The 27,250-nt window shown below is 45.4% G+C and overlaps 1 protein-coding gene and 1 long non-coding RNA gene across 23 annotated transcripts in view; one reads left to right on the plus strand and one right to left on the minus strand.

The window, feature by feature from the left end:
• LOC102162878 (uncharacterized) overlaps positions 1 to 27,250 on the plus strand; it is a 462,928-nt gene that overhangs the window by 182,178 nt on the left and 253,500 nt on the right. The window lies entirely within an intron of this gene.
• TNR (tenascin R) overlaps positions 1 to 27,250 on the minus strand; it is a 416,877-nt gene that overhangs the window by 56,865 nt on the left and 332,762 nt on the right. For 5 of the 10 annotated variants that reach the window (XM_084977657.1, XM_013989629.3, XM_084977655.1 and 2 more), the window contains 6 exons: positions 22,543 to 23,103; positions 19,595 to 20,071; positions 13,075 to 13,338; positions 9,390 to 9,505; positions 6,706 to 6,856; positions 212 to 481 (listed from right to left, as the gene is read on the minus strand). In XM_084977657.1, the coding sequence (XP_084833783.1) occupies positions 212 to 481; positions 6,706 to 6,856; positions 9,390 to 9,505; positions 13,075 to 13,338; positions 19,595 to 20,071; positions 22,543 to 23,041 (1,777 nt within the window). In that variant the 5' untranslated portion in view covers positions 23,042 to 23,103. The remainder of the gene's footprint in view (positions 1 to 211; positions 482 to 6,705; positions 6,857 to 9,389; positions 9,506 to 13,074; positions 13,339 to 19,594; positions 20,072 to 22,542; positions 23,104 to 27,250) is intronic. The other 5 variants (XM_021063666.2, XM_084977656.1, XM_084977650.1 and 2 more) reach the window with 1 other exon arrangement.

The raw sequence follows: 27,250 nt of genomic DNA on the forward strand, positions 1-27,250 counted from the left end.
CCAGGAACGGAGCTCTCCCATCCACTGGTGCCCTGCGCCCCACTGTACAGTGAGGCGACACCCTGAAACCTCACCCTTCCATCTCTGTGACACATGGGTGCCCAGGCACAGGCCCTCTCTCTCCCTGGGGGCCCCCTCTTGGCCCTCTGGGGTCCCTCTTGCTGTAACAGTACCAGCTGGCTCAGCGCCCCCTTTCCCACCACAGCCTCACCTGTTGTGAACTGGGTGGTGGTGGACTCGCTCTCATTGGTCCCACGGACTGCGCTGACCCACACCTGGTATTGGGAGCCAGGCCGCAGGGCCTGCACCGAGTACTGGCTCAGGGGAGGCTGCAGCCGGAACGTGGTCTTCCCGCCTTCCCCGCCCACCAAGCCGTATCTCAAGAGAATGAAATCGACTTTGGCTCGAGGCGGAGTCCACTCCACGAAGGCCACGGTGTCGGAGACATCTCGAACCAGGATCTGCGTGGGCCCATCGATGACTGAAGGAGAAAGATCCAATAGAAAAAAAGTTTGAGAAATGAGCCTTAGCCTTTGACATAAGCTCTTCCCTTTCCTCTTTACATCAGCCTTGGCCGGGGTGGGGGGCAGAGAGAGGATGGGTATTATTTCCTCATTTGAAAGATGGGGAAAAGGGGGCATAGTAAGACGGAATCATCCCTTTTCTGAGGACACAGGATTGTCAAGGGTGGAACAGACACTGCAACTCAGGTCCCCGGAGTCTCGCTTTCCCAGGGCTGTGGTTTTTCAGGGCTGGCACTACCCAGTTGGGGCAGAGAAAGGGCACTTACTGGCTTGAGAGGCTAGCACTGCTCTGTCTGGAGGTTATGGGACAGAGAATAGGGAACTGTGCTTCCACTAAAGGTCTGGTTGCCCCCCAGCTCTCAACTTCTTTGAGTTCTGAGGACCGATGTATGAAATGATCAGCGCTCTCTCAACACCTGAGACTTCTAACTTGGTTGCCAGAGAGGGCATCACGAATATCCCAGAATGTCCCTGCTCAGCTGTACCAACAACGCAGTCAGCCAGCTGCTCAGACAGAGCAAAACCCAACGGACGTTTGTATTTGTGGATATGAAGCGTGTCTTCTGGGGGAACTTGCTCTTCTGTGAAAAAAAAAGATCTCAGTTTTGGAAGAGCCTCCTGGGGGGCTGTTTTCCCCCCACCGTTTCCTGCCTGTTCCTGAGCCACAGTGCTCTGCAGTCACGCACAATCCCTCCAGGTTGTTCAGCGTGTGTCCTGACCTCTGGCACTGAGCCGCTGAGGGGGGCACCCCTGCGGGACAGCATGACCTCGAAAGGCTGGCTGGTTTCCGAGGGGGCCTCCCACCTGTGGTTCCAATACCTGCTTGGGGTTGTGTTCATATTGAAGTAGATGATCATGGGGGCGGGGGAAGGAAGAGAATTGTAGAAGGGAGCTAGAAAAAGAAAGGGCTGAGCGAGGACAATAAAATTGGTGTGCTCAACTCCTCATGATATGTCTGCATGGCTAACATGCCCTCCGTTGAATTATTCATCATCTTCTCAATAGCACTGGCCTACCTTATTAAATGACTACACCCCTCTAGCCAGGGCTGGTCAATATTAATATTCTTCAAGGATTTGCAACTGGGACCAGAGACTCTGGCTCTCTGGCTAGCTGGTTTTGGAACTTGTAGAGCCAGGGCTGGTGTGGCCATTCTCTGCCATATTCACACATAAGTAAAAACCGCACAGGGAACTATGTCCAGCCTCTTGGGTTAGAGCATGATGGAAGATGGTCTGAGAAAAGGAATACACATATGTGGGTGTGGGTGTGCATGTGCGTGTGTGCGTGTGTGTATGGCTGGGTTATTCTTCTATACAGCAGAAGTTGACACAATACTGTAAATCAACTATATTGTTATTTTTAAAAAGATTTAGAAAATAAAAAAAACCCATCAAATATCTGTTCTGGAGAGAGAGAGGGAGAGAGAATGCTAGAGTGAGAGAAAGGGAAGAGGGAAGGAAAGAGGGGAAAAGGTAATTTATAATAAATACATGTTGGTCTTCCCTTCTTAATTAGCACAGGTCTCCTCAAACCCTTAGAATTTTTAAGTGATTAGGGTGATAAAGTTGTCTTCTGTTGTGTTAATGATGTAAGGGTGGAAGCTGTTGCCAAGGGACACAACCAGGTGATGAGAAGGTTGGAGCTTTCATCTCCACCCCTGACATCTGGTCAGTTCCTCACTCATGGCTATAAGGAAGCCTCCATAAAAACCCAGGAGGGGAGTTCCCATCGTGGCTCAATGGTTAACGAATCCGACTAGGAACCATGAGGTTGCAGGTTCGATCCCTGGCCTTGCTCAGTGGGTTAAGGATCTGATGTTGCCCTGAGCTGTGGTGTAGGTTGCAGATGCGGCTCGGATCCCGTGTTGCTGTGGCTCTGGCGTGGCTATAGCTCCGATTCTACCCCTAGCCTGGGAACCTCCATATGCCGAGGGAGCAGCCCAAGAAAATGGCAAAAAGACAAAAAAAAAGAAAGTGGAAAACACACACACAACTGTGGTTTCTGAAATAAATAAATAAACAATACTTAAAAAAAACAAAAAAACAAAAAAAACCAGGGTTCAGAGAGCTTCCAGGTTGGGAACCAGAATTCTTCCATGTGCCACCATGATAAGCCTCAGATTCCAAAGGGACAGAAGCTCCTTTGTTCGGGACCTTCCTTATGTATCTCTTCATCTGGCTGTTGACTTGTATCCTTTAGTATTCTTTGTGATAACAGTGATTTAGTGAGAAAATGGGTTTCTCTGAGTTCTGTGAGCTACTCTAGCAAATCAGTCAAACTTCAGGAGGGGGTTGTAGGAACCTCCAATCTGTAGCCAGTCAGTCAGAAGCATAGGTGACAACATAGGCTTGTGATTGGTGTCCGAAGTGGAGGGCAGTCTTGTGGGACTTCACCCTCCACCTGTGGAATCTGATGCTATCTCTGGGTAGATGGTGTCAGAATTGAGTTGAATGATAAGACACCCAGCTGGTGTCAAAGAATTGCTTGATGTGGGGAACTCCTCCCCCAAACACACACACACTGGAACTGGGCACAGAATTTTAGGAGCGCAACTCTACACAGAGAAGCAGAAATGAACCATGTGGAACTCCTAGAAGGATATAGAGAATAATTTGATTCTTGACTTTCCATTTTCTGGTTCAAGTCTTTCATGAACCTCAGATGCATTTCTAGCCCTGGGGTTCCCTGAGACACTCTATGTTCCTTCCAGTAAATTCTCTTTTTTGCTTCAGTTAGTTTAAGAAAGTTTTTCTGGAGTTCTTATCATGGCGTGTGGCTCAGTGGTAATGAACCCTGACTAGCATCCATGACATCGTGGGTTCAATCCCAGACCTTGCTCAGTGGGATAAGGATCCAGTGCTGCCATGAGCTGTGGCGTAGGTCGCAGACAGACACAGTTCAGATCTGGCCTTGCTGTGGCTGTGGCTGGCAGCTGCAGTTCTGATTGGATCCCTAGCCTGGGAACTTCAATATGCCACAAGTGTGGCCCTAAAAAAAAAAAAAAAAAAAAGAAAGTTTTTCTTCATTTGTTACCAGAGAGCCTTGACTATGACCGTTAACCAGTCGGCACTGTAACACCTCCTCATCTGTCTTCAGAATGGAGTGTTTCCCTCAAGACTGTCTTAAGCTGACCTTGAGCTTCTTAGTCTTTCTCCTGGCACCCCACCCTCTTTCTGAGTCTAGCCCAGTCCAGTTCTCTACTAAGGCAGCTTAGAATTTTTGGTCTAGCACCAGCCAAAATGAAAATCACCAGACCATTTTGGTGTTGGTGCCACGGGTTTGAAATTAAAATGAAGTTCTCTTTTCCGTATTTGGGGTAATAATGCGATTAACAGAACACGTCAGGATGTTTTCTTTTCCGCATGCTGTATTGAGTGGTTTTAGATAACGTGAAGCTTTTTAATTTCATTGAACTTAATAATGAAAAGGTGGAAATGGTCTAGCTGCTGAATAAGCATAGTGCCTGAGATTGGTAGACACCCAGTAAATGGGTGTTGACTAAATGAGATAAATGGATGGTCCTCTGTATCCTTGAGAAAAAAGGGAAGCATTTCAGTGAACTGGAAATTCTTAAAAAAAAACCCAAAAAGATGTCGCAGAAACTCAGATAACCATCCTGTAAGGGTTTTGTCCATCACCTCTTTAAATCCCTCAATCCTAATCATCATGATTGCTCACGTCAGAATGCGATTATGTAGCATCAAGGGCTCTGGCTGCAGGAGGTCTTGTAATTTGAATTCCCAAAGTGGCCTGTCTGGAAGAAGCCGGCCTATATGCCTGATGAGGGCTCAGAGCTTCACAGGAGGGGATTGGTGTAGGGCAGACCTTAGCAGAAGGAAATAATTAAACAATTGTTTCCTAAAAGCAGCAGACAGGGCTGGGAGCCAACCATCTTTTCTGCAGCCACCCTTGGATCCGGCCCTTCCATCGGCCACTTGGTAGCCATGTCCCATTCCAGTCAAGGAGGTCTCAGTTTACTTTCAACTTAGGCCCTCATGTTTAAACAAACACATATCCTACCCAAAAAGTAAACTAGAATAAATATTTTTCTTTCCATTTCTTCATGATTCTGTACACAATCCCAAAATATGAACCAGGACTCTTAATTGCAAAAAATTCCACATGACTGGATCTGGAACTTTTCATTTTAATCTTAAGGAAATTCCAAATCCTAAAATACTGCAGATTTTGTAAAAATGCAGTTGAGGAGAAGAGTAAAGCAGAATTGCACTGTCTTTTCTAAGTGTTCTCAATACTTTGGAAGAAAAGCATCCTACAACTGTAATGTTCCTCTCTGCCCTCTGATGACCATCTTCTTCGAGCCTTTGGTTTTTAGTAATACTTTCTTAATATGAAATCACAGAAATGATTTGGGGACTCTGAAATCTTCCACATCAGACAAGGAGAATCTACACATGTTACCAAGTCAACATTTGTGGTCCAGCATAACCTTAGGAAGCAGAGCTGGGGAAAAACTCCAGCCATTGGTGTCTGGAGGGATTCCTACAGAGCAATTTTAGGCTTTATGGCTATAGAGTTTCTTCTAAAACATATTTGGATCAGTACAGTGGTGGTTTTTTGGAGCTACGTCCACAGCATGTGGGCCAGGGATTGAACCCAAGTCACAGCAGTGACAACACCGAATCCTTAACTGCTAGGCCACCAGGAAACTCCTGCATTAGTACAGTGGCTTTAAAGCATTTTGAGGAGGGGGGGGGAGCTAATACCCTTTTTTTAAAAGAACAAAGTCTTGGCTTTCCCTGGTGGTGCAGTGGGTTAAGCATCCAGTGTTGTCACTGCAGCCACTTCAGTTGCTGCTGTGGTTCATGTTTGATCGCTGACCAGGGAATTTCCACATGTGGCAGGCACAGCCAAAAAAATAAAAATTAAACAAAATAACAAAATCTTAAATGGTTGTACAAAATACAAAACAGATAAAAGTGGAGCTGTCTGGGTTGGAGGGTGTGACAGGCACGGGAGTGGGAATAATTAGAGGCCTGGATCTCTACTTCATCCTTGCCTTCAGGCACTGCCATGGAATCCTAGCACTCTAATGGAACATAATCTAATGCCACAATAGTTTTAAACCAACGTCTTCTAGACTGAGCATAAGCCTCAGCACCTTATGTTGTTTAGTTTGAATCCAATTAGCAAGGCATGAATCACTAATCTATAAACATGGGCTCATTATATATTGTTGTGGCTCCCTTTTCGGGCCAGCTTGGCCTTTGTCCTGGACTCACAACTGGTTTTCTTAGGTGTCAGTTTCTGTTTATGAAAAACAAAGCTGTCCCAATATTCGCCTCTGTTTCTGTTACTAACAGGGCAAGTTATTAACTTTCAAGTCTCAACACTCCTATCGATAGAATGAGAACCAAAAAATGATATCAGGAGCTATTTATAACTTTCCAGAAATTCTTGGTGAGGGCACACACACATGCATCATAATTGTTAATTTACAGCACTGAGGTTGAACATCCTTTGTTAGCTCAGGAAACAACAAAGCAAAATGCAATACAGTTAATGAATCAAACCTAGAAATATAATGATCTTGCAGGAGATGAACTGTGGGGATGAAATAATAATCAACTTATGTTTTCTCCTTGAACAGTGACCCAACCCACACTTAATGGTTTTGAATGATTTGTTTCCTCCTGCTCTCACTTCTAAAGGTTTTCTCTGAGTACATGTGTATACACAAGCTATTAGCACTGTCATCAACACAGTGCTAATCACTTTTTGTGCTTTATCTGATTGAATCCTCATGCCATCTATGAAGGAGGGGTTATTGTTCATCATTGTCAAGGGAATTGAGGTTTGGGAAGGGTCAAATGACTTCTGTAAACCTCACAGTAAGAGTGAATTAGCTCTTGCTGGTTCCAAAGCTCAGCTACTAGGAGCTGACAAATGAGGCTTCTTCATGAGTAAGATCAGAAGAAATACACAGGATATCTTAACAGAAAATCTCCCCGTAGACTACTTTTCTGGATTTCTGTGCTTGCACGGATAAGGAAGATGTTTAGCAGAGCATCTGGTCCATCCCCAGGTACCAAAATTAATCTCAGCTATGGGAGAAATCCTAGCACCCGTTTGTCTCTCTGCTTCTTGAGTGGGTCTGCAGTTCTTTTTCTGGAGTGACATATGCATGGCCAGAGGAAGAAGGGCTGGAGGCACTCACCAGTGGAGACGCTGGCCGAGGTAGGGGGGCTCCGGGCTTGCTCTTTCAGAGCCACCACATTGACGATATATTCCTCCCCAGGCTTTAGTCCCGTCTGGTTGAAGGATGTCACATCGCTGGGGAGCTGGGCAATTACCCCTCCTTCATTGTTCTGGAGCATGGGGGGAAGGGAGAAGCAGAGAAAGCAAAGGAGAAGCTCAGTGGGAGGGAGAAGTGTGGGACACTGATTGTGAGTTAAAGAGTCCGGGGACCACATCTCTTCCCTCCATGTTGAAGCAGGATGTCTGGGGCCAGGAATGACTGCCCCCCAGCAGGCTCAAGAGGATTGCCACCACTCTATGAGGATTTGGCAAATTGGAGCACCAATTTTCAAGAACATTTCTTTGGCTTCTCCTGAGTCTACAGACTTTGCCAATAAAAATTAGTCATGAGGTGATGTAGCATGCTTCTTGCCAAAGACAAAATGTTTGATGCTTAATATCTATCAGATTTCTTGGCATTTATCATGGTGAGATTGCCCTTGGTTATTCAGAAGAGTATAGTTGTGTGTGTATGTGTGTAAACATCTTTATGTATATGACAACATATTTCAAAGACATTCCCAGGTTTTTATTTTTTTAATGAGCCAGAGCTATTATTTTGCAGTATCTGGAGTTTCTCATGGTGCCACACTGGCTGCAAATCTGTCATTGTCTCGTTTCCCCATATGAGTTAGGAATCAGTGACACAACCAACTATGAAGTACAAAGAAGAGAAAAAGGGTAGAACAAAGAATAATCCAAAGGAGAGAAGGAGGAGACACATGGGTGGAAGAGGAAGTGAAAGAGATCAACTAGATGAGGCTGGGTCCAAGATTTAGTATCTGTCTACCCACCTATCTGTCTACTTATTATTACACATTTTCTCTGTGTGCCTCTGGAAATGGAGGCAACAGGGGGCTCTTTTGTGGCACTGCCCATCTCCCCTATTCTTTGTTCTCTGTTCATGTTACGAGGAGTGCCTTATATGTAATTTATTGCCATATTCTTATAAATCAGTTTGACAGATGCTTCCCACTGGCTTCAACCTGCACATCATACAGTTACTCTGTGTGGCCATATATTTGACCTTGGCATGCCCTGGCAAGCCCTGCTCTTATCTAGAGTTTTACATATTGGATGTAAATCAGGCAAACCCACTGTTGTTTTTTTCCAGTCCGAGCACCAGAGTGACATGATTCTCTCTGCCCTGTTATAAATCCAATTGCCCACCCTGACTTAACTGGACGGTTTAATGCAGATAGGACACAAAAGAAACTCTGTGTATAGAATGTCTGTCTAGACGTATTTACCTGGCCAGCCATGACTATATCCACATAGAGGGGGGCATATTCCCTCCAGACCAGTGGACAGAGTAGGAAGTGGAGACCCTGCTCTTGTTTCAAGCCTGCCACTGACTAGTTGTCTGCTGTCATTTATTTATTTGTTTATTTTTGCCTCTTTTTGAGGGCTGCACCCTCAGCATATGGAAGTTCCCAGGCTAGGGGTCGAATCAGAACTGCAGCTGTTGGCCTATGCCATAGCCATAGCGATGCAGGGTCCGAGCCACGTCTGCAACCTACACCACAGCTCATGGCAATGCTGGATCCTTAACCCACTGAGCAAGGCCTGGGATGGAACTGGAGTACTCGTGGATTCTAGTTGGGTTCATTACCCCTGAGCCACAATGGGAGCTCCAGTTGTCTGCCATCATTTAAGGTCACTGAGTTAGTCTCTACAAACTGAACAAACATGCAGAATGAAGGGTCTCACTCCGTTAGCTTGAAGACCTTTTGCAGTTCCAACAATCCATACCTCTAAGAATTTCGAAGTAAGGGAATGGTGAAATCACAGTCTTGTCAGCCAAAAATGTGTCATCTGTCATTAAGCCTGATGGATGACTGAAAAAATGCTCTTTGATATTGAAAGATGAAGACTGAGGAAGGAGTATAATTCAACATTATCCTCTCATGAGTGGTATAGTTAGGGGAACAACAGTGGCGTTAATAAATCCTAGAAAACAAGAACTAATCTGACTCCTCGGGCAACTTGGCAAAGTTAGTTTTTAGAATTAATAAAATAAAATACTACTTTGATGAATGGAGAGGAATCTTAGGATACTTTTTAACTCCAAGACGAAAAATGTAATTTGTTTAAGGAAAAAATGTTCTTAATGAAGGGGTTCCAGAAGGTGTTTGTGTGTTAGTCTCTGACTTTTTAGAGACCGATGTGCAAGCTGACTTTTGGTGCTTCTCTCTGCACAGAATGAAGCTGTGGGTTGACTAGGCAGCTGATTTAGTCTGGCTTTTCTTGTGTCCTAAAGAGAAGTCCCAACTTGTCTAAGGTATAGGTTTTCAGACTTGTTAAAATCATAGCTTGCTGGATGCTAGAGCTTTCTGAGCAGAGAGCTGGGACTGGTGGCTCCTTCCACATCCTCCTGTCATCCAAGGCCAAGGCACCAGGCTCGGGGTCACTCTTGTTAGTCAGTCCTTACCAAGCCTTCATGAAAGAAATGTTCTAAAGCCCAGATACCCACAAAATACCCCTTTATGTCCTTAACAGCATGGAGAGAGAGATGGGGGAGTGCCTTTTTGCTGTCCCGATTCTAAGTGGAGGGTATGAATACTCCACATAAGGCTGTTCATCAGCCTAGCAGGTGGGGGTTACCTTTGGAATGAAGCTGATCTCCCACCCATCAAAGGAGAATGAGAAGGGTTCCCACTGCACCTCCACGGTGGTCTCTGTGATGGTCTTGAATCGCAGCCCTTGAGGCGTGGAGAGATCTGGAACACAGCAATGTGGGTGGCAGGGGCAGAGAGTGTTACCTGGGGCTCCCTCTGGGTGTGCTCCCTCCACGCCACGGGTGCGGTGGTGTGTGATGGACTGTCCCCATCTCATTACCCTCTCAGTGGGGTCCAGGCAAGGGGTCAGCCCGTGCCCTTGTGGTCTTTGCATCCAGTGTGGGCCAGTATATGGGTAAATGTAACAACTATAACTGGAGAGATACTTTCTTCTGCTTTCTATTCCATAATAAGTTAAAATTAAATTGGGAAGTCACATTTTCCTTACTAAGGTGGTGAATCTTGGCATTTAACATAACACCTTTTTCAGAGAAACTGAACACTATCTTCAGACTTTAAAGATTCCTGGGAGGTGATATAAAGGCTAACATCACAGTCCCCATCACACCTAGGAAAAGGGGGCACAAGAGAGTGTTAGCTAAAGGCATGGAGCAAACCAACTGCAGAATAAAGACTAGGATGCTTTTCTTTCTTTCTTCTTTCTTTTCTTTTCTTTCTTTCTTTTTTTTTTTTTTTTTTTTTTTTTTTTTTTTTTTTTTTTTTTTGCTTTTTACGGCCACACCTGCAGCACATGGAAGTTCCCAGGCTAGGGGTCAAATTGGAGCTACAGCTGCTGGCCTACACAAGAGCCACAGCAGCATGAGATTGGAGCTGCATCTGTGACCTACGCTGCAGCTTATAGCAAAGTGGGATCCGTAACCCACCGAGCAAAGCCAGGGATCAAACCCACATCCTCATGGGTACTAGTTGGGTTGTAACCTGCTGAGCCACAACGGGAACTCCTAGAATACTTTTCTTGATCATCTGATGTTCACTAAGAATATCTTGTTTAGCTCAGATCACCACATCTAGGATGGTCTGAAATTTCCATCTCATGTATATAAGCAGAGCAAGGGCATAAACAAGGGACTGTAGCAGATACAGGCATTTTTGCTCTCGCTCCATTAGCTCCTTCTTTTCTTCAGCCGTTCCTTTATTATCTCTCCCTTCTGTCCCCCACTCTCTCATCTTACTTGTTTTTGGTTTCTCTCTTAATCTTTTTTTTTTTTCCCAGCCCCCCCACCTCAAACACACACATGCACGCACAGGTGGAAGTATGCTTGTCCTAATGGTGTTCCAATTACCAGCCCTGAAATATGACAGCATGACTTTTCTCAGTTCTCCAGGGAGCCTGCTCCCATTTTAGCTGCATGTCTCCTGGGATATTCCCATTGGAAAACTGACAGATTCTCATCCTTCCTGTTTGGAAGTGTCCTCATGCTTCTTGGAGAAAGGCAGGACTGATTCAGAACCCACTTGAAGGCAGATCAGGTGAGCGTACATGATTTTGTCCTTGTCACCTGGAAGCTTGCCAGAGGGGACGCCCTGAATTGGCCTAAGAAATGCCACAGGAGATGGCAACCTCATCACGGCATGTGCACGTGGCTCAGCGAGGCGAAGCTTGGGAGCTGGGCCAGGCTCTCGCTCTGGTGACTCATCCTGGAGCAAGGTGGGAAAAGCAGCAGATGGTGACCTGCGTCTCTGCACAATCATCGCAGATCTTTAAAACTAGTTCTCAGGCACCAGAGGAATTGAAAAAAAAAAAAAAAGGTCAAATATAAACAGAGATAATTATAGGCATATTAAAAGAGTCAGCATTCATAGTGGGAGTCCAATATTATAACAGGATCTTTGTCACCTGAAAAGCAAGGGGACAAGATGACTACTGAAATCCTTTCCCCTCTGCCTGGTCCTATGCTCGCATCCTTCAAAGTGCAGTTTAAGTCCTTGGGCCTCCATGAAGCCTTCAAGGTCAACACTTCCTACTTCCACTTCTTCTCATTCTAAACTCTCAGGGCATCTGTTACCCAAATATCATCTTGTCATTTGAGACCTAAATAAATTGGGCTCAGATCTTTCATCCCATATTTGGTGCTAAGTCCCATTTACCAGTCCAGGGGCTTATGTTTCATGGTCACGTCTTGTTCCAGTTTCCTGCTACTGCTAAAAATGTCTGCATGATATGATGAAAAAGAAGTGTTTGGTCTTTGTCCTTGGCTCCTGGCACACAGCTCCTAAACCCCTAGAAACCTCTGGAGTGATAGGACTGTCTTCGGTATGATTATGAGATAATTGGCCTCCTAGATAGCTGGTCTGCAGAAAAATCCAGACATGGTGTAGAGAGAGGGTTGGAACTTTGTATTCTACCTTCCAACCTCCAGGGAGGGAAAAAGGCTGATTTGAGTTAATCATCAATGGCTAATGATTTAACCAATCATGCCTGCATAATGAAACCTCTGTAAAAAAAAAACCCAAGCAGTGGGACTCGGAGAGCTTCTGGGTTGGTGAATATGGAGGTGCTGAGAGGAGGGTGTGTGCCCAGAGGGGGCATGGAAGCTCCGCCCCTCCATATTTTGCTCTATGCCTGCCTTCAATTTGGCTATTCCTGAGTTGCATCCTTTGTAAGAAACAGGTAATAGAAAGTAAAATGCTTTCCTGAGCCCTATGTGTTTTTCTAATGAATTGCCAAAAGTAGGGATGGGTTGTGGGAAGCCCTTATATTTAGAGCTGGTTGGCGAGGCGCAAAGGTGACCACCTGGGACTTGTGACGGGCACCAGATGTGGAGGCAGTTCGTGAGACTGAGCCCCTGATTTGTGGGATCTGAGGCTAACTCCAGGGAGATAGTGTTAGAATTAAATGGAATTGTAGGACACCCAGCTGGCTTGGCATTGGAAAGACAATTGAAGAATTCAGAGGTGTATAAATTCAACAAAAACCAGTGCCTTCCTATCTCTTTATTATTCTACTCTTTGATGTAGTCAGTGTTAATCATTGGTATGCAATCTCTAAAAAAACCTCTGTGCTTAAATAAACATAAAAATATAGATACCTGTCTCTAAGCAGTTTCTTTGTTATAAATAGAAAAGAAAACCTTCCCTTTCTCATGGGGAAGGGTTTAGCTTGCTGTCTGTCTCAGTCTCTCTGTCTCTTTCTTTCTTCCTGCTGAATCTTTCTAAACTATGCTCTAGAGCCTCAATGTTTATATTAAAAATGGACTAATAGGATATTTTGCTAAGCAAAAGATCACGAAGAAATAATGCCACCTGTCTATGAGAAGTGGGTATTTTCAGTTGTGGTTTTAAATAAGATTTTTTTTTTTTTTTTGCACTCTGCTATACACTTACCGTCTATAACATATCATTTAGCACATGCTTATAATATGTCCTTCGTATCTTCTGGTTTTGAATCTCTAACTAGATTAGAAATCTGTATAAGTCTCAGACTTTCCTTGACTGCTAATCAGACTCTAGCTTATAACAAGTCAGCACTAAATAATGAAAGTACTTTTTGTCCTTTTGGTTCTGTAATTGAAGGGGGCTGCTTGAATTTGGAAATTCTCTTATTTGGAAGTGCCTTTTTAGTGATGGACATGTCAGAAGCCCTTCCCCTCAAGAGCAATGCTTATTGCAGGCATCCCTGAAGAATTCAGAAAAGACACTACTATCATGAATGCCCATGATCTCATGTAGGAAAAAAGGAAAATGAAGCAGGACGGGGAAATGGTACGTACGAGTGGCCACCTTGGCAGTGATGGGAAGGCTGAGGATGTTGCTAATGACAGCGTAGACGCTGATGTTGTAGGTAAGACCTGGCTCCAGCTCCGAGATGGTGACACCACTCCAATCTCCAGGCACCCGCTGCTGGAGCTGGAGGCCCCCCAGGGCCGTCGGCTGGTAAGAGATCACATATTCCGTCACTGCCATCGGCCCGTCCCATTCCAGCTCAATGGACCTGTCGCTGATACCAGCCACTCGCAAGTCCTCTGGAGGGGCAACTACCAGGAGGCAATACACAGATAGCATGAGCTCAGAGGACTGTCTTCCCCAGCCTGGACTCAACTTCCTTCCTCACATCTCCTCCCCTCGCCCTGTCTGTATGTTCTGCTCAGCTCATTGGCTTTGAGGGATTAGCAGTTCCCTTGGCAGGCAGGTGCTTGTCTTTTCTGTGCTCAGTACTCCCATCTCTACAGGACCATGAGTTAGCAGTGTGCTGGAGCCTGTTCCTACTGGCTGGGAAAAGTTGCTTGTCAGATTTTGCAAGACAGTTTTAAATATTCATCATTAAAGATTAAATTTTATAAACTTCTAATTAAGTAAATTATATTAAAAACAAAGGTAATAAATACTCCAAACTCATCACTGGCAAATTACTTCACTATATTTTACTATTATCCATGCCCTTAAGGCAATTTTTGCGTGTTGTATCTCTCTGGTGGAAGTACTGTATAATTGTGTTCTACTACGCAGCTGTTCCCAACTCTGCATTTTGTGGCATCAGTTGGTAGTTTGAAATTGTCCACAGAGGGAGTATTTACACCATGGAAGTTGGCAAGTGCTTTGTAAAGCAGGGCTTTCTATTTTTTTTTCCTCAGAGGACTAGTTGTTCAATATTTAACAGCATATATTGGCTAATATTTTTGGTGGTTGAATAAGTTATTGTCACCAGATTACCCTGGGAGTAAATATTTGATTTGACAAGTGGCAATGAAGGCTTATTCCTGGTTATCTTGCAAAATATAAGAAGCCAAAACATAAGTCCTGAATATCATAGACTGATGAAGACAGTTAATAGCCCTTTATTGTATGTTTGAGTTTTGAAAGAAATGTAATCATGTTAAAATTTTTTTATTAGCTTTGATTTGGGGAATAATGATAAAGGAGTTTTTTGTTGTTTGTTTGTTTTTTTAATCTTTTTAGGGCCAAACCATATGGAAGTTCCCAGGCTAGGGGTCGAATCTGAGCTGCAGCTGCTGGCCTACACCACAGCCACAGCAATGCCAGACCCAAACCACATCTGTAACCTATACCACAGCTCATGGCAACGCCGGATCCTTAACCCACTGAGCAAGGCCAGGGATTGAACCTGTGTCCTCATGGATGCTAGTCAGATTCATTTCCAGTGAGCCACAACGAAGAATAAAGGAGTATTCGTGAGGGCTTGCTTTTCTCTCTTGTTCTACTCCTCAAATGCTATTCCAGGAACCACCAAAGATTAAACTTCATCGAAATAGCCTTTCACGTATCAGTTCCCTTGAGAAGTGAAGATTCGCCAGTAGTAGGGCTATTAAATAATTGAAACTTTAAGACCAATTAGGAAGCTAACTCCTGTGTGCCTGTAATTGGACCTGCCCATAGATTAAATCAAAGATCAGGCCAATATTTAAACAGTCGTAGTTAACTTATAAATTTATATGTAGTGGAGGCTTCAGTTAGTTTAAGAGTTTCTCCTCTGAGAATTCTCACACTTTCACCTTTACAAAAGCATAGGACCGAGCCTGCTGCTCATCCCAGGGCCGTGTGGGTGGAAAGGGCCCGCCTTCTCTGCGGTGCTCATCTGCGTACCCTCAACTCCTCAGCAGAGGCAGAAATGAGGACTCAGATGATGGAAACTGGGAACATATATTTGCAATGTTGGGCACTTGCTTTGATTGCTTTTGTCCCAAACTCTTCATGGTCCAAAACAGTCTGGATAGCAGAGCTTCCTCTGATTGCAGATGGCAAATGTTGACCAAAACAAAAAATGTAAGATTGACTTTTTAAAATTTATAAAGCTCAGTGAATGTCAACGAAATTTAATCCAACTTGCAAATGGTAATTTATAAGCTTAGATCATTTGTTCACTCTGACATGATTAAAGCTTTGAGCTGCATTAGGATCTTTGGGAGAGCCTGTATAATGCACACAGAATGACTCCTGGACTAATGAAAGAAGAGGTGGTATAGAACCCATCACTATTTTGCATTCTGTCCTGAGCATTTATTACACACCAAGCACAATGCTAAACATTCGTACGTGGGTTTTCTCATTTCATCCTCTCACCAACACTATGGGAGAGGTATGATTTTTACCCCTGTTTTATAGATAAGAAAATTGGGTCACACAGTCAGCAAACACAGACACTAGGATTTGAACCCTGGCACAATGACTCTAGAATCTCTAGGCCAGAATGCAGTACCACTTACCAGTATGCATGGTGTTTCAGTCTCTAAAACATGTTTCGACACACCATCTAACTAGAATTTATTTTAACAATTCTTTAATAGTTGTTCTGTGAGGTAGACTGGGGAGATATAATTGTCCCATCTTTACTGATGGAGAAACTGAGGATAAGGGACTTGCCAGAAGTCAGGGACCTGGGTCACAGCGGAACCAATTCTCACACCCAGTTCTTCTACACTCAGTGTGTTCTTTCCCCTACAATTTGTAGGACAGGTTATGGATTATGCCAAATGCTTCCTTTCACTTATACACCTCCAAAACAAACTACATCAGTGAATAATTCAGGTTCTCTTTAAGGGTAGGAATTCCAGATTGGTAAGAAACCTCTTTTTCAAAGGATCGGTGCCTTTCGTGGTTCAACACTCTGACTGCAAGTTTTCTGGGTGGGCCCCTCCTGTCATCGTGACCGAAATGGCCATTCCAAATTTCAGGTCACCAACAAACAACTTTTGGGGTATATAGGACAAGTTAGTGTATTCTTTTTGGTTCCTTCCTCTGACAAATAAAGCTAATCACGACAATGGAGAGTGATCCAAGCAGAGCATTTGGGGATTTTAAAGTAAAAAAAAAAAAAAGGTGCAGAAGGATTTTTTCATCTTGGCAACTTAACTTGGCAAATTCTTTATCTTGAGACCTGCGCCTGGTGGTGGGGAACACTGCCCTCGCTTCTGATGAGAAAGGTGCAGTGGTTGCGATCATGGAAGAATCATTCCTGAGAGCAGTGGCTCGAAGGAGACCAGCACCACTAGCCCTGTAACTTAGCAGCAGCTATGTATATTGAGGGCCAGTAACCCTTATCCAATGAAATGATGTTGAACTATAAAGCGAAGTACGAAAGAGCCACAGGCCTTGATTCAAGGAACTTAGGGTGGGAGCAAAGTATTCTTAGTCTTACTTTCCAATTTGGAAACTTGGAGAAGAGCAGGCAGTTAAAAAAGGATAAACTGTGGCTTGAGGAAGGGGAGTTGCTTATCTGCAAAGATGCCATGCTGTTTACTTTTGAGATCGTGCGTCAGGTTTGCACATATGTTGGGAGAGTGATTGGAATTGGTTCCAGGAAGTATCCCGCTCGGAGGAGTGAGTGAATTCAGGTGCTGAGGTTGGGCTGGCTGCAGTGCTGGCGGACACAGGGGCTGATGCTTGTGCATCTCTGCAGGTCTGACTGAAGTCTAGGGAATAGCTCTCTGGATTGCCTCAAGCCCCTGGTCCAGGGGTTCTTTCATCCGGCTGATTCATAGGCCGTTGTGGCCAGCTCACTGGCTAGCTCCTACACTAACTTCCTTCACTGGGGGCAGATGTGGACAAATGGTTTAATGGGCTCGCTTCCCTACCCCATCTCTAACACCTAGTAATTTTTTATCGTTTGACAGAGCTCAGCTTTCATATCAAAAGACTATCTCTTTGTGTATGTGGCTTTCAAGCTTTTTATTTTCCGATTCCACTCTACTTAGCATGTGGGGAGGATTAAAGAGTGCTAGAAGTTGGTAGGAGACTGGGGTTCTCTTTCTTGCTCTGCCATTAATTAGCTATCTGGCTCTGGAAAAATCTATCTGCATCTCTGGGCTGCTGTTTTTTTCCATTTGTAAAATGAGGATCCCAGAGTAGCTTGTGTCTAAGGCCTGTTTTAAGTGCACATAGTCATGATTTTTTTTTGTTCTGTTATCTTTACCCGGCCAGAGAATAGAGGCGGAAAGGCTGAGATCTGGTCCCTTGGCATGCTATGAGAGAGATCAAGGCTGGGAGTCAAATAGAGCGGCCTTGTCATCTCTATTCAATTGCCTTCAGTCTCTAGAGGCCTAGGGGGCCTCAGAATGAAGTCCACACAATGGGAAGCCATCTTCCATGCCCTTGCCAAAGAGAAAAGAATGACCTGTGAGGAAGGGTATTCTGTGGCTCTCCATGTTTTCACCTTCCCCATTCTCTCTCCTTTCCTCGCTGTTGGCGAAGGGAGCAGTGTGCTGGAGTGTATGCACCTGGCCAGAAATGTCAAACAGTGGATAAACAGCCCCTCTCCGAGAGCTTTTTCACAAAGAGCAAGCAAAGTAGCACTTTAGATAATGACCTAGATACTGCTCTGGAAGAGACTCATGGCATTTGGTTTAAAAGACAAGCCTTGAGAGCAGCATTGCAATGAGTGGTGGCTCCATGGTTGCCATAGAAACAGATGGAGATTATGCAACTCTCCCTCCTCACATGCTTTGGGAACCAAAAAGTAGTTTATCTGGGCATCCAGAAGTCTTCCTCGGTGGTACAGAAGTGACGTGTTGGAGGTAACATGAGCTCAGGGTTTGGGCTCAACCCAGTTATAGTTATGCTCACAGCTGCTGGGTCTTCCCTGAATGACCAGAAGGGCTTATCTCCAGTTCAGTTTGGACCCTGATCAGATTAAGATTCTCTTTGCAAATGAACACATCCTTGTGGAAGAGCAGGGTCAAGATCATGACAGGTATGTACAACCCAACAGAAATCACTTTATTAAGAAGCATGTGAACTACAGAAGAGCCATACACAGCAAGGGCCCAGATGGACCCTTAGCCTCCTCCGATGGGGCCTCGTGGGGCCTCATGGGGCCTCACCCTCTGGGTGGGAACTAGGATCTTGCATCAGCCTCCCCTTCCCAGCAATTACCTAGTGATTTGGATTCAGAAATGACAAGGCTTAACTTCTGCTTGAATTATCCTTCTGAACAATTAGTATAAAGACTATACTTTCATAAAGAGATTTCAATTTTAGTAAACAGGATTAGGAGGCAAAATGAAACCACTGAATACGGAAAAAAATGGAGGAACATGAAAGTATTTTCCTAAGCACCAAGGTATTGTTGTTTTTCATTTTATTATTGCCGTGGATCTTTTAAAAGAATTTAAAGTTGAAGTCGCAGGTGCAGGAGACTGGTCTGGCTGGTCCAGTACCTAGTTGGGAATCACCAATGATGCTCAAGAATAAAAATCTGGTAGAACTGGCCTCCTGGGATTTCTCCCTTAAACTTATGTCAGGAGGCTGATCAGAAAATTCCTAGAATCAACCCATCAGAAGGTTTAAAAATATTTGGTTTCGTTTTAAATTTTCTCAATGAGCACTCTGAACCCACTGTTGCAGACTAAACTGTAAATGGAAAGGCTCAAGGCCCATCATTCAGTCTGTACTGTTTAAAACACACACAAAAAAAGGACCAGAAAGTGTCAATGATTTAGTCAGAAGAGGACGAGCAATAACAGTGAGATGTATGAAAAAAGTCTGATTTTAGGCAAATGATCTCCAATGAGATGACTGGTATTTTCCCACTGATGGACTTAGGTCTTCATTTTGGGACATCACCTTTGTCTTGGTTTCCATGGTGTAGACACATATGGGGTTGGTTCCAATTTGCTAAATGTCATCTAGTAAAAGTGAGTCAGCCTTTTAATATTCTGTACTAATTGTTAGAGTTGTGGCTCAATGCCTTTAGTGCTTTATTTCTGTTTACATGTAATTCCTTGCCTATGAATACTTTTATCCATGTGGATACTAGATCATTTCATAAATTAATAGTGCTTGGCAATATGAAGCTCCAAAATAACCAGAGTGCCTGGTTTTTAGTCTGGTTATCACAGACTAACTGCCACTTCATGCTCTAGCATTGTAAAAACACATGTCTCTGGAATATGGCAACAGCCAAGGTGGGTATTTTGGAGCAGGTGGAATTCTTGGAAGCCCTCTGAATTATAGAGTGGCCTTGCCTATGGTGGTCCCAGGTTCTGACTCTCCACTGCCCTCCATCTCAAGGACAGTGAAATGCTGTCGCCATTATTACCATTGCCTTTGCTCCAGTTTGGGCGTAAGAGTCAACTTTCAGACTGAACTTGACCTTTTATGGCTTCCATCCTTTTCCCCCTTAACCTCAATAAATCAGCTCTCTTGGAAAGAAAATTCACATGACCCAACTGGGAATTCTTTGGCCTAAAGGTCACCTTCCCTCCCATCCCTCTTCCCACCTCCAGCTGGTTGGCTAGACCACGTTTGCGAAAGGCCCCACGGAGCTCCCCTTCCTACCTGCTGAGCAGTCAGGGCCCTGGTAGCCCTCCTCACAGAAGCAGAGCCCCTCCTGGCAATGTCCTCGCCCACTGCAGGCGTTCAGACACCGCCGCTGGCTGCAGTCCTCACCAGCGTAGCCCTCCTGGCATAGGCAGGTACCGTTGGCACATTTCCCCTTCCCAGAGCAGTCCCCGGGGCATCTCAGTTCACTGCAGTCCTCGCCTGTGTAGGCCTCTTCGCAGACACACTCCCCATCCACGCACAGCCCCCGGGAGCTGCAGTCTGTGGGGCACCGGAGCTCCGAGCAGTCGTCCCCACTGTACTCGCTGTCACAGATGCACTGGCCGTCCACACACACGCCCCGACTGGAGCAGCCCAGGGGGCAGTAGGGCTCCGAGCAGTTCTTGCCAAACCAGCCTTCATTGCAGATGCAGCCACAGGACTCGAAGCTGAAGTTGCCATGGCCACTGCAGTGGGGGATATAGTCCAGTTGTCCTGGAATGGCCAAGGAGAAGTCATAGGGCAGCAGTGAGTTCAGGGCGGGACAGGCAGAGACCTCCTCTCACTCTCTGATCAGATTCGTGTTGCTGAGAATTAGGCTTAAGCTAGTGTGGTATATCATGGACTTCATAATATTTTCACCCGGCGGGGGTCGTCTGTGCCTGGCACAGCGTGGGGAGAGGATGGATGAGATCAGGTCCTCCCTTGCCCTTCAGGAGCTCACCTTCAGTGGGTCTTAGTTCTGGTTTCCTAGAAACAGACCTTAGATGAGGATTCAAGAGAGAGTGCCAGGAAAAACTAGTCAGTAGGGAGGAGAGACTGGGGAGGGAGGAGCCCAAGCTTGGCCATTTTCAGGCAAAGTCCCAGGAGGGGTCAGTCCTGCAGGGTTTTCTGGCCACAGTGCAGACATATCTGACCTGGGATGAAGGGCTGCCCCTCGTGGGTGTTAATACTCAGGCTCGTCCATCCTCTCCCCCAGGCAGGTCAAGGAGGTTCTCACGGCCCAAGCACAGCCCCTGACTGAGACTCTCGGGTACTGGCTGTGGGGACTGAAGGGGCTCTGAGGGGATGTAGGCTGAGTACCAGGCCTGGCGTGCAGGGCATGGTCACATATGCTGCAGGCCCATCCCTCGTCCTCCACTTCCTGCCATCTCACTAACTCTGCTCCTTTATCACAGCTCAGCACCAGGGTCACTTCAAAGGCTTCCCAGAACTGGTTTCATTTAGTGACTCTTTGCTGTGATCTTTTTAGGATTCTCTGCGTATCTCCTGCCCTAGCCCTTACCACGCTGTAACTCCAGTGTAGTAATTTGTCTGTCTAGCACGAATCAAACAAACTTACTAAACAAACACAAAACCGGTACCTGCTTGGCATCCTTCTCTGCCCTTGGCCCTGGGGATATGAAGTTAAGTAAGATATAGCCTTGTTTGACTCTGCCCCTTCATGCCATCCCCATGGCCTGAAAAGGTACTACACTGACGCAGTTAACGTGGCTCTTCCTTGTAGGTTTCTTCCTCGTCTGCCAGGGAACCTGGGGGGAAGCTGGTCAAAAGCCCACTCATAGACGCCACCCAGCCTCCTGGGTAGCAAAGAGCCCATGTCCATGGACATAGACTATGCCTTGCCCATATTCCCCAGCTTGATTGAAAAGGTGAACTGAGCACAGCGTTCTCACTGGGGAACAGGAGACTGAACAGCTGGACTTTGTTCTCTCAGCTTCAGGTTGGTTATTTATAGTTTTGGTTATGAGGAGGAGAAGGAGGTGAGAAAAACCCAAGAAACATTTCACTTCTCAAAGACCGCCCCCAGTCTCGGTGTCCCCGCCAATGTGTTGGATATCACTCTGGACACATGGGCCATCCAGGGAAGATGTCATTCCTGACACCTCTTTCATCCCTGGGCAAGCTTGAGGTAGTAGACCCCATAGAGGTAAAATCTTGAGCCCAAGATAGGAAAACACGGCCCTCTTCTTGTTAAAGAATAAACTGCGTGGGTCAACGTTGCCTTTCAGGTGAGAGAAGCTGGACTCAAAAGGGGACAGACACACTCTCTGCTCATTGCGGGTCAATTGAGAATGGCTACTGCACCTAAGGTGCTTACCAGAAGCCAGACTTTCCTCTGAAGGGAGGCTTTTCTGTTTTGTAACTCCTGTTCCTTCTAGTCTGTCACCAATTGTTGATGGGGAAAGGAAGGCATGGGTAACTTGCTTAAGTCACGAGCTGGTAGGTAGCAGAGCCAGGATTTGAAGTCAGGACGTCTGGCTCTGAAGATGTAATGACTTCTCCCAGAGAGATCCAGCTCATCATGCCTAAGTGTTGCTAGTCAGGGAGCGGGGGAGGCTGGAGGTACAACTCCTGGATGCTCCGCCTGTGGGGGGAGGGCTTGTAGTAAGCTCTGTGAGTGGGTGTGTGCGTGCATGCGCATGCACACCCACATGTGTTCATGGGGGGTGGGAACAGGGGCTGAAACTTCCCTCTTGCCAGAGAAGATGGGGACAGGTGCTCTGAGCCTTTAATGACTATCGTTTCCTCAGATGGGAGAGAGGCTGAGCGGCGCACACAGAGCACCAGCGTTCTCTAGTCCCCCGGGTTAACATAGATAGATATCAGTTCAACAGCCTGTGAAAACCAAAGATGAATGAAGACAGACATCAAATTCCCTGCTCACCACAGAAGTTGCTGTGCTGAACTGATGTACCGTTACCTGACTCATCCCCCCAAAATCAGGTTAATGTATTTCAAACCAGCTCAGTGCTGTAGAGAATCTCTACGTCAGATCCCCTGGGAAGGGCCACATTTAGATCTTAGAGGCAGATTAACAGAGAGCTACAGACTGGGGCAGCCTTTTCCCTCTGTGTGTGAGGAGGTGCCAGGTTTCACGGCGAGTGGCTGCTTGCCCTCCTGCCCTCATTCACTCTCCCTCTCTGCTCAGCACCCTCCCTTCCCTCCTGGCTCCCAGGCTCTACCTGTGGCTGCACTGGCTTGGCAGCAGTTGCTGTTGCACTGGTCCCGGAGCACCGACACCTCCCTCTCCAGCATCTCGATTCGGCTCAGCAGCTCCTGCAGCACCTGGGCCGAGCTGGCACATGGGCAGGCCTTCTTAGGGAGGTTGATCCTGTGGGTGAAGGTGACCTGGCTCTCGTGGTCTGAGGTCTGGCCCGTGTACTCCGCCAGCACCTCGTCTTCAGTGCTCACCTCCTGCTCAGCTGAGGCCTCCAGCCCCGAGGAGCAGAGGCTGTCCAGGGGCACGTTGATGTTGTACACATGGTTGAAAACCACTGGCTGCTCTTTGCCAGATGTGTTGTAGCTGGTAGTGCCACCTTCCTCCTCCACCGCCTGTCTCTGGACCCTTTCCGTGGTGACCTCCAGCTGACACTCTGAGGGCTTGAGCATGGAGCCCAGAAGGATCAGGTTGACGCCAATGAGCATGTTCTTCAAGACCACTGTTTCCCCGTCTGCCCCCATCCTCTCAGCAGAGGCCCAGGTTCAAGACCAGCCTGCAGCAGAAAGCATGGAGTTATGGAAATCTGCAGGAGAAACCAAGAAACAAAATGGCCTCTGAGACCTGCCCCCAGTACTTCATCGTGCTCAGTCCTACAAAGCTAAAGGATAGGCAGTTAAGATTTCAAGGGGAGGGTTGGGAAGGGACTGCTAGGTCATGAAAGCCCAGAGGTTTGTCCTTTAGAAGAATGAGTCCCTGAAAATGGGTCCTGCTTCTGTAGAAGGACTTCCTAAAAGGCTCATCTAGAACATATGTGTCTGGCCTCCACAGTCGTCAAGAGGTTCCAGCAAAGAGGACATGCAAGGACAGGGGACAGGGGCTTTATGTATAGGCTTTTCCTCCAAGAAGAACTCAGAACTTCCTTCCACTTCTGGATGAGAGTTAGGATGAAGGGTACCAGGGAGTCTTGGGCATCCCCTCATATTTCCCCAGATATTTATTATGAAGCGGCCCTGCCAGCCACTTCAAAATAACTTGTTAACTCCTCTAAGCTCATCTATTCAAGACAAGTTGACTTTAGAATAACTAACCAGGCAAATAATATAGTTCTAGGTAATTGTGGTTGTTAATAATCCTTGGGTACATTTGTGATTATCTCGGACTGTGTGAGCCAAACTTTATTTTAATCTTCTCATTAGTATAGTCCCAGTGCTTTGTAACCACAGGGTGCCTTTCTTCTGAGGCCCTGTTTAAATTGCTAAAATAATGAATTAGCTCCACTGCTGGTTACCTAGTCACCAGGAACCATGGAGAATGATAAATTTACTGTAATGCAAATCAGTTTTACAGAAATTATAATTCTTTTGTATTCCCTGTATAAAAGAGAAAAGAGGCTTACAAACTTTGGTTCTAAAGGTAATGTTAGAGCTGCTAAGAAGATTAAGGATGAAGGAATGGAATGAGTGTGAATACGAGTTTGGGAAAAAGGCGATAAATGACAGCTGACATCAACTAAACGTGTATTCTATACAGATTGCAGCGTGCACCTCCCATGAGACCTTACTGGACCCTCAGAACAACCCTATGATGGGCCAATGTGATTATCCTCATCTTGTAATGGCGTAAATCCTGCCTAGAAAGCTTAAGATTTGAATGCAGGTCTAACTCGAAAAGCCATGTTCTTAACTGCTAAGCTCCAATGCTTTTCCTGACAAGCATGTTCAGTTTTCTATTATCGCTGATGGGAATTGTGTTATAATATTGAGATTAGAAAGTTTTGCTAGATCCAATGTTCCTTCCTCTGTGAAGCATTCTGCTCTCACATTTTCCCCTGTTTCTTCATCTGTCCTCCCTTAGTATAGGCTAAGTCCATTCCCCACTCTTCCATAAACCTCTTCTGACAGCATTTGCTGCAGTAGACCATGGGCTTCCTTTGTCTGCTTCTGCCCCTGCCACCTCCCAATCCCACTCCCCACCCCAGACTGCTAAGTCAAATCATATCAGACCACATCTTATCCACAGCATTAGATATGTGTCCAGGACAGCAAACATGCTCAGTACCATGGCTGTTGAATGAATAAGTGGGTAGTTACATAGAAGGATGAATAAACAGATGAGTTAATGAATAAATGCCCAATGAGCAAAAGGTTGAATCCTTCTCCAACTCATTTAATTTCTTCCATCATCCTCAAGTAATTCACTATTCAATTTCAGTTCAACTGGGCAATGTCTGAGGGTTTATTTTATTAGGAGTAACTGTATTTGTGACTAATATATGAAAACCATGTCTTATTACTTAGTCTTTATATTATATATTGGACTGAAATCTATCTCTGTTTCCAGAATGACTAGGAAGCAGAACAGGGTACAGCTGTTAAGATTCTGGACTCTGGGGAGTTCTCATTGTGGCTGAGCAGAAATGAACCTATATCCATAAGGACGCAGGTTTGATCCCTGGCCCTGCTCAGTGGGTTAAGGATCCGGTGTTGCCGCAAGCTGTGGTGGAGGTCACAGGCGTGGCTTGGACCTGGTGTTGCTGTGGCTGTGATGTAGGCTGGCAGCTGTAGCTCTGACTTGACTCCTAGCCTGGGAACTTCCATAGGCTGTAGGTACAGCCCTAAAAAAAAAAAAAAAAAAAAAAAATTCTGGACTCCGGAGCCAGTCTGCCTGGTCTTCGCCTATCCAAGGACTACCCTGAAATCACTGGAACGTGTGAGACATCTGGCCCATCAGTAGGCAGCAGGAAAACCAAACATTAGCACACCCTTACTCAAAGAAGGGTGAGGTTCTTGGAGTGATGTGGGAGGTGGTGATCCACTGGCTATATCCAGATGAAGTAAATCCACTTTGGGGCTAGATGGAGTCACATTGCTAAACCAAATTGCCCTCAAGACTGTAAGCTCTTTTCAAGGCCCCTTGTCTGAGGCATTACTTGACATCCCATTTTCAGATGCTCTGGGCATTGCAGCCTTGGAGTGGCACTCTGCCCTTATATCATGGAAAGCTTCCCAGGAATGGCTCTGAAATAAGTCACTTATCCTTACATTTACATTTAAGGCTAGGACCTTTAGCCATCTGACTTGCTAAACTAAAGTAGGTTCGTTGATCCAAGTTGACGTTGCGGAATAGCTTTTTTTTTCCCCTGGGAATCATAAAATTATCATGTAACATCTATAGCACTTAATCTAGCTTTTTGCACAAAGCAGACACTCAATAAAGAAAGAATAAATGGCATTATAAATGAAAGGGACACAAGTGATAGGAAAATTAAAAGGGAAAAGCATAAGGTTCTACACTGAAGTCCAAAGTAGCAACTACAGAATCATACATGGAGAAAACAGTATAGCTTTATGTGTGAAAAACACAAGACTTTAGTCAATAATCAAACTGACTATGAAGTAGTCAACTGTGTGATTTTTGTAACCTCTAAAATCTTATTTAGACTCAGGTTTTATTAATTGAAATATAGGCTAGGATGAACAGGGGGCTGTTTTGCTCTGTACTGAACTTGTCATTGATTACTTCTGGGTGGCAAGGATGCTGAAGGTACTCAAAATCTTGTCATAAGAGAGGGAGGAAGTTAGCATTTTGGTCCAGAGAAGTGATGACTGGAGGGTTATTTTTCCTTTATCATCCATTCCTTTGACAGGTATTTATTAAGTACCTACTATATGCTGGTTCCTTCATTCACAGAGGTTACATTTAACTATATGTGAGTGGAGAGGGGAAGACAGACAATAAATTAATACAATAATTACATATCATATAGGAAGAATGCATATTATATGATATTTAACATATGACAAGGTAACATTAATTTATGAGTGTTGTGTCATCAAGTGGTAACTGCTGCGAAGAAAAACAAAAGGAGAGAAGAGGACAGGAGAGTTACCAGGGCAGGGAAGTGATGTGGATACTTTATGGAGCCTGGCCAAGGAAGACTTGTCCAATGAGGACCACTGAGCAGATACCTGAAGGAAGTGAGCAGTGAGCTCAGCAGATGGCTGAGAAAGTGCATTCCAGCCACAGGGATCAGCAAGTGTGAGGGCTCTGAGGCGGGAGCTGGCCTGGTGAGTCTGAGTGACAGCGAGAGATAGGGGTCAAGTGAATGAGGGAGCAGATGTGGGGTGATGAGGTCAGAGAATGAGTCGGGGCCTGATCGGAGAAGGCCTTGTGAACCCCTGTAAGGACTGGCTTTTGCTGTGAATGTATGGTCAGCATTCTCAAATCCATCTACACACCAAATATTTATCATGACCTAGTCCCTGTCCCTGAGAAACTTTCTGTTTCTGGAAAGAGATAGAAACACAAGTAAATATAATGACAATGCAGTGTGACCATTTCCATGACTGACGGACGCACACAATGTCCCGAGGGCTGGAGGTGCATCTGTTCCAATCGCTCCTTCCATCCGCACTCTGCACTCTTCCTATATGTCTGTGTCTCCTTTCAAGGACATCAGTCATATGGGATTAGGGGCCCAACCCTCCAGCATGACCTCATCTTAACGAACTACATCTGCAATGGCCCTATTTCCAAATAAGGTTACATTCTGAGGCACTGGGAGTAGAACTTCAGCATATCTTCTTTGTAAGGCATAATTCAATCCATAATAAATACCAATAGTGAACTGAGCATCTACCAGGCACCCAGCTAAGCATTTCCCTTATGTTATTTTATTCATTCCTGACAACAACCCTATAAGCCAGGGAGGAGTGATATTTAGGTGTCAA

This window comes from Sus scrofa, chromosome 9 (genome assembly GCF_054392235.1).
Source record: "Sus scrofa isolate SSC_HxYL_T2T_F1_AM1 chromosome 9, Sscrofa_HxYL_maternal_Yorkshire_Landrace_v2.0, whole genome shotgun sequence".
NCBI lineage: Eukaryota > Metazoa > Chordata > Mammalia > Artiodactyla > Suidae > Sus > Sus scrofa.